The 11,071-nt window shown below is 37.2% G+C and overlaps 1 protein-coding gene across 2 annotated transcripts in view; it reads right to left on the reverse strand.

Moving 5' to 3' along the window:
* The window catches only part of LOC113800569 (SPRY domain-containing protein 3), a 13,223-nt gene extending 2,397 nt beyond the window's left edge, over positions 1-10,826 (reverse strand). The window contains exons 1-9 of one of the 2 annotated variants that reach the window (XM_070139411.1): positions 10,525-10,826; positions 8,139-8,263; positions 7,067-7,148; positions 6,719-6,866; positions 6,268-6,453; positions 5,903-6,052; positions 5,451-5,629; positions 4,938-5,199; positions 1-4,178 (exon numbers count right to left, since the gene is read on the reverse strand). The exon at positions 1-4,178 is cut by the window's left edge and continues 2,397 nt beyond it. In XM_070139411.1, the coding sequence (XP_069995512.1) occupies positions 4,044-4,178; positions 4,938-5,199; positions 5,451-5,629; positions 5,903-6,052; positions 6,268-6,453; positions 6,719-6,866; positions 7,067-7,148; positions 8,139-8,263; positions 10,525-10,733 (1,476 nt within the window). In that variant the 5' untranslated portion in view covers positions 10,734-10,826 and the 3' untranslated portion in view covers positions 1-4,043. Of the gene's footprint in view, positions 4,179-4,937; positions 5,200-5,450; positions 5,630-5,902; positions 6,056-6,267; positions 6,454-6,718; positions 6,867-7,066; positions 7,149-8,138; positions 8,264-10,524 lie in introns of both variants that reach the window. The other variant, XM_070139410.1, reaches the window with a different exon arrangement.
* Positions 10,827-11,071: the final 245 nt, after the last annotated feature.

Below are 11,071 nucleotides of genomic sequence, written 5' to 3' on the forward strand. Positions count from 1 at the left end.
ATATATGTGTATATATTGTGACCTCCATAACTATGAAATAGAATATGGAGATATATACTTGGGCATAATGCTACACTGGTGCATCTTTTCAGTTTCTGATACTTGGATTGTAGTTAATGATTTTTGTGTTTATAGATGATTTGTCAAGAATACAGTTAAAGTATATGCTTTTCATTTCACAGAATAGATTATGAACCCTATTTCCAAGTCTCTACCATCTATGTGAATCATTCTTTGCTTGTGTATGAAGGCTGGAAAAGAAAATAGAAAAAGAGGGGAAAAATAAGAAAAATTCCAGATACATACTGGACATGAAGATGGAATGAAAAAGCAGTTTATATATTCCCATACACAGACAACAGTACATATCAATCTCAACATCCTGAGGGCAGAAGAAACATCCACACCACCCACCACACACGTCCATATCTTGTTAAACTGCAGCAACAAGGAAATACACCCACTTTATATACCTACTGTTTTTCATATGGCATATATATATATCTCCAAGTCTACAATTGATATAATAAATTTTCTGGTTCTCTAAAATGCATTGCAATCATCACTCTAAATAATTCCTACTATATCATAGCCCATTAATCAATGATCACTATATATGGAAAAAACATCAAGGCAAACTTAGGATGGAATGGATGACATCAAAAATACATCCTATTTCTAAACACGAAGATGATGTTGTCATGGAGCAGTTGCTATTTCTCCGAGTTTGGGTAAAACATCTGCTAAGAGGAAACAGAATCACAGAATCGCATTCTGAGTAATGCTCTTTCTCACATAAAGATAACTGGCATCTATCTAAGGTATTTGACTTTATTCTAACAATGCAATTAGATTGTCTACAAAAATATGCAAGCAAAATCATAGCATATGTCATTAATAAATTTGTCAGCTCTTTAGGGAGTTTCCAAGATCACATTCAGGGATACATGTTTTTTTATCTAATAAAAGGAATACCATAATTTCTGTTAACTTGAAGATGATAATGAATATGCCTGTTATACTACTTATCATCAGAAAAAAAGGGAATAATATTATACTGTTTTATTCAGTAAACTAATGATGTGTAATTAACTTTCAATAAAATTACCAATTCAAACACTCCTACACAGTTCAGTCCACTAATATGGCACAACTAAAAAAGTGGTTATAACGGCAGTCTGCAAATCTTTTGCAATCAAAATAAAATGAACTAATGAACAGAACTGAAATCAGTTCTCTACTCTACCTAATGTTTTCCTAGGAAAATTTGAGAGGTATTTGAGCAATGTCACTATCTTGGCTTTGGATACTACTTTTTCATGTCATGTAACAAAAAAAACAATCTGCTATGTGAGACAATTACCCTTTTCAGATACAGTTACAAGAGGAATATTCACTTTGAATGGACTCTTCTCTACTATTACAATTGGAAACCATACCTCATACAATAATGCTACAGACCCTTACTTGAACTAAATTTACATACAAATTTCATTGTTTTTGATAATTTCTTTCTTACTTCACTGAGGGAAACAAAACAACTTCACTGGCTGAAATCAAATAAACTGAAGTATGACAAAAAATCTTAATGGACAAAACATATTTTCTAATACCTTTCTTCCCCTGAAGAAAGGTTAAAAGAAGAAAACTGGATATTATTAATTCCTCCATATATCATATTAGTGAAGTAACTATGATACTGGAATCCACTGTTTTGTAGCATCTGAAATTAGATATACTCTGTCTTTTATGGATTCCATCAAACCTGTTGTCTATAATCATTTAATATCTAGAAATACTAGAGATATACCCTGACATAAAGAATCTTGAATATAGAAAAAATACTCATATTTGTCTATCCTCTACTAAAACAAAAACTGATGCAATAAATAATCCCTGTGGAATTCTAGCTATAATGAAATTCTTGCACATTTTAAACTTCCTGGACTTGGCTCTTGGCCATTGTGAGGCATTCTGAATATATCACATCTCTCTATTCATCATTTGTATATGTGCTTTGCTACAACACTGATCCCATTACTGACAAGTAAAATTTTCAGTGAAGTCCAGCATTAGTGCATGCCCTTCCGTGCTTCGGCAATTGCTCAGCTTATGGTTGGAAAAGCAAGATTTTATCTTTTCAATTGGGACATATGCTCATGACACTGTGTAACATCAACTGATGTATGTGATTATTCACCATGATATGATAGCACATTACCCACTGGCAATGGTCTACCCTGAGTCTTGCCCTTCACTCTGTATGATTACATTTCAGCAAATATGGAATATCTGTCTCTGCCTATTGGTTCACATGTCTTCTGTCTGACTTCTTACTGTTATTCTGTAGAACCTTTACTATGCTTTTGCAAATTTTTGTCTTTATGATGACAAAAGAAAGAGAATGTAACTTTTCTGTCCTTATCTGGTGAAGTTATCCTACATTTACCTGTGTTTAAATTGGAAAATTACACATCTTCCATTCCATTCTATAGAGAACAGTATACTTGTATCTACTGTGTATATACACATTTTCTCTATTCTTGAGAGTTTACTAGTTTCTTCCTTGCTATATCTATCATTAACATGTTGCAATAACAAATATGAATTACTGTCTGAACAATAATTCAATGCTATTCATGTTTCTTACAGTAAAGGTGCTATCTTATACCATGTGAAAATCAAATATGCAAACTTGCTCATATCCTGTGTTTGCCTCCTGTAGATGACTACAACATAGGCAGCAACAAAGCAGGCAACTGCATAGAGAGCAAGTAATGATAAGCAATTCAAAGCCAAATTCATTTTGCAATAACTATTATCCTACCAAGTCTTCACCTCATTGTCACCTTATCTGTAGAGCAGGCAGTGCCTTGTGCTACTTGATTCATGTTACAACCGTCAAGCAAGAAATATCCTGTAGTAAAAATAATAAAAGTCCTTTACCACTGCATGTTACTACCTACAGCCCCTTCCATAAATTGACCAGTTAATCTCAAACACAAACAGAAATTCTGCTGCATTACCTATCAACATTTATGACTATTCACTGTGTGCTAGTGATTGATATGACAGATTGAAGAAAACAGAACATGAAGATGCAGAATTCAAAATCATATTGTATCAATAGTCCCTATGATAAAAATCATATATAAAAAGAAAATGTCTTCTACATGCACTTTTCTTAACCTAAGGCACAACAGTGCACAAATAGAAGATACAGCTGGCATAATGCATTCAACAGTTCATCCAGACAGAAACAAACCAACTTAAAAGGGCATGAAATGCAGAACCCTTCCTAAAAAAAAATAAATCCATACTTGCATGGTAATGTTTTCAAATCCAAATTGAAAAAAAAAGAAAAAAACTTGAAAATTACAATGAATCCTTCATAAGTGATTTCTACATACATACATACACATGCATTTCAGTTTGTGCAATGAGGTTACATTAGCAATAAACCAATATAATATCTTTGATCTTTCATCCCATGGAAATTGTGTCAATATCTCCTATGCAAATCTTTTACCACTGCTTTCATAAAAAAGGTAACAGAATAAAAATATTGTACACCCGTTATGCAGAGAGATGGTCTAGCTTCTCTCCCACTATTTCAGTTCTACAGTTCTAAAGAATGGCCTACAATATTAGTTTCTACTGAGTAAAAGCAACACAAAGAGAAGAATAGAAAATATTGGGGTTTATTGTCAGTACACATAAATGACCCTGAACTTATAAGAATAAGCATTTTTTTCTCTCTCCATGTTCTTATTACTGTTTACATATAAGTGTGAGTAAAGATGCAATATAGGACACATTACGAGAAATGAAGTTTAATGTAAGGCTTGATTTTTTTCTTTTTTTTTTCTTTTTGTTTTCTCCTGTCATTTATGTAAATCATATTCAAGGAGTTGGAAAGTGGTACAATAAATAGAAAATGTAGTTTACCACCCATATATGTTACTCTTTCGAGGAAAAATCTGCACTATGTCAATAAAGATAGTATGAGATAGAAAGATGAGTGTTGCAATGCAATTCATGTACTAGCCAGTCAATGGTCGCAGATCAACTCTCACACGTTCGTCCAAACTTCCCATACTGATGCTGGGGAAAAACCCTCCTTTGGGGAGAGCAACCTCTCGCCTGCCGATCATCTGGCCATTCCTTGTGAAAAACACCTGAAAAGTGACATAAATGGCTTAAGTGTGAGAAAATGTGAAATTCAACTCTCTGGCTCAACGCAAGATAAAACTCATGAAACTAGGGAAAACCTGTAGTAACAAAATCTAGAAGTTGATGACCCAACTTGGGTTTCTAAAAAGAGGGGGATATGACATAACACAGTAAGTAATATATTCCTGACTATTTCTAACTATTTCTTATATAATAACAGACTAGTTGCATCATAGGATACATCAAAATAATCACAGAACATATTACTGTACAATAATATTCATATAATGTCTTTCATATTCCATTATGTTAGGCTAATTGGTGATTTTCTTGTCAAAGTGCTCCTAACTTCTTCAACTACTGTAAGTTAACTATCTGTGCAGATTTTCTCAAAACTGCATGTCACTTGCTTTTTCAGTGTAGCAAATTTCAGACCAACAAACAATTCTCATGTTGCTGTATCCCAGTACTAATTCCACATAGTAAACCATTTATGAATTCACTCAAGTCATTATTCCCACATAATTCCTACTGTAACCCAGTAATATCATGAGAATGAACTAAGAACCTTATACAGAGTACAGGCTAAACAAATTTTATTTTCCAAACTCACAATAAATCAGTGTTAAGAAGTTATATTTGTGAATTGTAATTCTCTCTAGAATCAAGACTTTAATTGAAATATAGCTTGGTGATCTTGCAAAGCAAAATACAAAGATATTAGTGACTAAAGAAAATCCACAGGAAAATCACAGGGGGCCAACCTGCACTTTTCCTCCAACTGGATGATGTCGTGAAGGTTCAAGTGAGTCATCCTCCTCTTCTTCCTCATCATCTTCATCGTCATCCTCCTCCTCCTCTGAATCAGTGGTGAGTATGTGGTTGTGGTGCTGGTGTTGGTGGAGACGTGGATACTGTGGTGAGAAATCTGGGGGCAGGCCAGGCTGGGGGTACTGTAATAAATGTTCCAGCAAGTCCTCACATTCCAAAGGTTCTGGGCTTTCTTCCTCCATGCTTCCTCCTTCACTGTGGGGATGTAAAATCATGTTGGATGATTGACTAACTTCGTGAGTTTTACACAAATGACTGCAAATGAATCAAGCTCACTGATCACATTTTTAAGCATGATTCTCCAGTATAAAACAATTCTATATGAATGCAACATTAAAATCTCAAATTTGAGTTTCAGTGCTAATCTTGACAATGCTGTAGCTATATCCTAGCACTCATTACTAAACACTTTATAACTGTTACATCATAATGTAAATAGGGCTTACCTGTCATAATTGCAAACATAATCTCTGGGAAATATAATGCCACAACCCATGACATCCCCTTTCTGACATCTTGGCCCAAAGAGGGAGCCCACCGTACTACCTGCAAACACTCTTCCGTCATCAGCATGGTAAGCAATACTCCCTCTATTCCAGCCAGGATGTCTATTTTTTGGGTATTCCTGTGAAAATGAAAGAAAGAAGTATAAATCCCAGCACAAAAGAAAAGAAAAAAAGATAAAACATAATAAAAAACATGCAATGAAAGCAGCTAGAAAATTATAATACTGCATTATTCAGTAAATTATTCATCTATACATACAAACAGTTGAAGTATTAATTTGTACAATTTACACAATAATAAAGCAAATAACTCATCAACATAATGGCCTCCAATAACAACAAATATTTCAAAAGCATAAATGGAAACCATAACTTTACTTTGAACTCATTACCTTTTTCGTCAATCCAATGGTGATGTAACCAGACCGCCCTGGATCAACTATTTCCATTTCAAAATAGTGCGAAGTTGTGTTTAATGGTGTACGGGCTTGAGCAAGGCCAACATCAACCAGGCTCTTACCACGGCCACAGTACTCCAGCATCTGCTTAAGGTAGGAGAAAAGCTTCAATTCAGTTCAACAGTGTGTTTTTATGACAATGAGCTTAGTACTATTTTATTTGTAGGTGTTCATAAAGTAGTATTTCCTTGATAATCATGGTGCTTATTCCTGTAAACATAGAACCTTCCTCTTCTTGTTATACTCCATATTCCAGTGATCTATATCTGAAATCATCATCAATCCGGAAGCCCTCATACCTGTCCATTTAGTCGAATGTCATGCAGTCTTAACCATTCCTCTTCCATAGAATCTACTGACATGTGAGTGTCTTCATCTGGAGGCCAAAGGAGTTGAGGAGACAGTCTGACAGCATCACCAGCTGCTGCCAACCCTACACAAGGGTACAGTCCACCAGGAGGAACTCTTACCATTACAGATCCAACCTGTTAGATATTATAGACTTTTTAGAAACTGTGTGACTGTAAATACAGTGCGGAAAATTTAACATATCTGGATATAGGTAAACTTATCTTTATCTCAGACATCTATTAATTAATGCTGTTATAGCAGTGTTACATAACAAACAATATTAAAAAGGTACATAGCTCTTGAACTCCTTATCTTAGTCATTCACTGCAATCTCTCTAAAATGCTTTTAAAAGTCAATAAAACATCAGGTAAATCTAAAAGTAACAAAATCGAACAAACCTCTTTCCCATTTTTTGTGAAGAAAACTGGTACTGATGATGGATCATTTTCAGGTGAGATCTGCTCAAATTTTATTCCACAACCCATGCGATCACCAGCCCCACATCTTGGGCCAAACACCACTCCTCTAGGACGGGCTTTGTATAATCTAAAAAGCAGAAATTTAGGATAAAAGTTTCTATTAATCAAACCTTCAAAATCTTGTACCTAGATGAATATCTTAAACCATAACCAAGATCATAGAGGTTTCTACTCTCTTCTGCAACTTCATTCACAGTAATTCTCCTTCTCATAAATTGAGAATCTGATCACTGAAGAATAAAAAGAGAACCACACACACACATGTACCTTCCATCATCTGCATGATATCCAACACTGTCAGCAGCCCAACCAGGCAGCTTGTGTAGTGGGTATTTTGCAGAACAAAGACCTGGAACAGATACCCAGATACATTAAAAATTGAAAAACAAAACCATGATATTTACATGAGGATTCAAAGAAAAAATATCATAGATAACAGAAATCACTTCTTGTTATGTCTATGAATTAATTATACAATTCCTATTTAGTTTTGTACTGTGTATTAGGGTATTACTAACAATACAATTAAGTTATGTAAGTTACCCCAACAATACATTTTCTTAGTGCATGCACCACCATACAATATCTTATTTAAACAAGCAGCATGTTACAAGACAGCAAATAATTAACTGTATTATTGAAGGTTATAAGAAGATCCAACATTATAAAGTTGGTGACTAACATGGGATTACCATAGAGGATTAATTAGAGCAACATATTTACACCTTGCAGGTTAGTATATGGAGTACTAATAATATATAAGTTGTGAACAAACACAACAATTGGCGGCGAAGAACGAAATGAAATATTGACAAAAATGTTCCCACAAAATAGCATAAGTTAAATGAGCACAAAGCTAACCATTTTGAACCAAATATAAACATGTGCGCAGATGTGACTAACAGTTATCCAGTGGAAGTACAACATATATAAAACAGGATCATCAAATACTGGCATATGTCATTGAAATTTGTAAACAATCTTAGATATAACATCTAACCAAAAACTAAACATTTACCAAATAACCAACTTAAATATGCATAACTTCAATACTAGTATTTAGTAAGCAAAATTAAGTAGCAAAGTTCCAGGAAAGGAAAAAACTACAGCACAAAATACACAGCAATCAATTCTCTCCTATAAAGAAACCTACTTGTACACTAAATTAAGAATTCACAAATTTTCTTAAATCATTCCACAATTTGAGCTATGATACCACAGAATATGAACTGTGATTACACCAGTGTTTTCTCAGCTTTATGTGCATGTCCCTTGCCTCACTTCAGCAGGGAGTGCCAGAACTAAAACTAACATGTTCTACGTAAATAAAAAATCTCACCTATTGATATGGCACCTTGCACACCCATGTCCAATATCTCGATTTCAAAATAACAACGCTCTGCAGATACTGGCATCTCTCCAACGTAAACACCAACTCTTTCCTCCTCCTCCTCTTCACTGTAGCTGCAATATAAACAAGTTAGTGGCAAGGTATGATGAATTTCACTCTCACTCTCACTCTCACTCTCACTCTCTCTCTCTCTCTCTCTCTCTCTCTCTCTCTCTCTCTCTCTCTCTCTCTCTCTCTCTCTCTCTCACTCAATCCCTCACTCAATCCCTCACTCAATCCCTCACTCAATCACTCACTCAATCACTCACTCAATCACTCACTCAATCACTCACTCAATCACTCACTCAATCACTCTCTTTCTCTTTTACTTCCTCTTGCTCTCTCTTTCACTCGCTCTTGCTCTCTCTTTCACTCGCTCTTGCTCTCTCTTTCACTCGCTCTTGCTCTCTCTTTCACTTGCTCTTGCTCTACCTTTCACTTGCTCTTGCTCTACCTTTCACTCGCTCTTGCTCTCTCTTTCACTTGCTCTTGGTCTCTCTTTCACTCGCTCTTGGTCTCTCTTTCACTCGCTCTTGCTCTCCCTTTTGTTTGCTCTTGCTCTCTCTTTCACTTGGTCTTGCTCTCTCTTTCACTTGGTCTTGCTCTCTCTTTCAATTGCTCTTGCTCTCTCTTTCACTCGCTCTTGCTTTCTCTTTCACTCGCTCTTGCTCTCCCTTTCGTTTGCTCTTGCTCTCTCTTTCGTTTGCTCTTGCTCTCTGCTTTCACTTGCTCTTGCTCTTTCTTTTGTTTGCTCTTGCTCTCTCTTTCACTTGCTCTTGCTCTCTCTTTCACTTGCTCTTGCTCTCTCTCTCATTCACTCTTGCTCTCTCTTTCACTTGCTCTTGCTCTCTCTTTCACTCGCTCTTGCTCTCTCTTTCACTTGCTCTTGCTCTCTCTTTCAATTGCTCTTGCTCTCTCTTTCACTTGCTCTTGCTCTCCCTTTCGTTTGCTCTTGCTCTCTCTTTCACTCGCTCTTGCTCTCTCTTTCATTCCCTCTTGCTCTCTCTTTCACTCGCTCTTGCTCTCTCTTTCACTTGCTCTTGCACTCCCTTTCGTTTGCTCTTGCTCTCTCTTTCATTTGCTCTTGCTCTCTCTGTTATTTACTCCTGCTCTTTCTTTCACTCGCTCTTGCTCTCTCTTTCACTCGCTCTTGCTCTCTCTTTCACTCGCTCTTGCTCTCTCTTTCACTTGCTCTTGCTCTCTCTTTCACTCGCTCTTGCTCTCTCTTTCACTTGCTCTTGCTCTCCCTTTCGTTTGCTCTTGCTCTCTCTTTCACTCGCTCTTGCTCTCTCTTTCACTCGCTCTTGCTCTCTCTTTCACTCGCTCTTGCTCTCTCTTTCACTTGCTCTTGCACTCCCTTTCGTTTGCTCTTGCTCTCTCTTTCATTTGCTCTTGCTCTCTCTGTTATTTACTCCTGCTCTTTCTTTCACTCGCTCTTGCTCTCTCTTTCACTTGCTCTTGCTCTACCTTTCCCTTGCTCTTGCTCTCTCTTTCACTCGCTCTTGCTCTCTTTCACTTGCTCTTGCTCTACCTTTCACTTGCTCTTGCTCTCTCTTTCACTCGCTCTTGCTCTCTCTTTCACTTGCTCTTGCTCTCTCTTTCACTTGCTCTTGCTCTCTTTTTCACTTGCTCTTGCTCTCTCCTTCACTTGCTCTTGGTCTCTCTTTCACTTGCTCTTGCTCTCTCTTTCACTTGCTCTTGCTCTCTCTTTCACTTGCTCTTGCTCTCTCTTTCACTTGGTCTTGCTCTCTCTTTCACTTGCTCTTGCTCTCCCTTTCACTTGCTCTAGCTGTCTCTTTCACTTACTCTTTCTCTCTCTTTCACATGCTCTTGCTATCTCTGTTACTTGCTCTTGCTCTCTCTTTCAATTGCTCTTGCTATCTCTTTCACTTGCTCTTGCTCCCCCTTTCATTTGCTCTCTCTCTCTCTCTCTCTCTCTCTCTCTCTCTCTCTCTCTCTCTCTCTCTCTCTCTCTCTCTCTCTCTCTCTCTCTCTCTCACTCTCACTCTCACTCTCACTCTCACTCTCACTCTCACTCTCTCTCTCTCTCTCTCTCTTATTTTCTCTCTCTCTCTCTCTCTCTCTCTCTCATCATCCCCTCATACATTTCAAATTCCTCTACTTCACATGGTAAATAACTTTGTCTATCCGTCTAAAGCATTCAGTATTTACAAATCAATGTATATAATTATAGAGGCAAGCAAAAATTACTCACATAAAGATGGCAAACCAAGTGGAACAAGATCTTATTTTAAATGGAGAAACAATTGTCAACAACTAATAAACCAAAAACAACACGAAAGTAGGACAAAAATCTCAAAGTTCCCCTATTTACCTAAGTACATCCCCCTCGATCGTTATCCTCTCAGCCCGCACTTTCTGATCAAGGCCCTGAGCACTAGCTGGATGTCTCTGTCTGACAAAAGGCCACTGAGGACCAAAGTTGTTGTACATGTCTGCTTCGGACTCGGAGTCACCAGCAGGGGCTGCACCAAACAGTTTCTTGAAGAGAACAAAAAGGTTTGGGTGCACACAGCTAAGCATCAGGCTAGCTGCGTCCTTGGGACTTCTGCGCTGCCGCCCAATGTCTGGAATCAAGCAGTCTCTACCTGTGGAAGGAAAAAAAAAAAATTACAATGAACACACCTTCTCACTGTAACTGTTAGAAGAGACAGAAGAGAGTAAGAGAAAGAGAAAGAGAAGAAGGGAGAGAGGGAGAAGGGAGGGATGGGAGACAGATAGAAAGAGAGAGGGAGAGGGAGAAAAGAGGGAGAGGGTGGAGGGAGAGATGGAGGAGAGAGATAGAGAGAGATAGAGAGAGAAAGAAGAGAGAGAGAGAGAGAGAGAGAGAGAGAGAGAGAGAGAGAGAGAGAGAAGAAGAA

The sequence above is a fragment of the Penaeus vannamei genome, chromosome 25 (genome assembly GCF_042767895.1).
Source record: "Penaeus vannamei isolate JL-2024 chromosome 25, ASM4276789v1, whole genome shotgun sequence".
Taxonomy (NCBI): domain Eukaryota; kingdom Metazoa; phylum Arthropoda; class Malacostraca; order Decapoda; family Penaeidae; genus Penaeus; species Penaeus vannamei.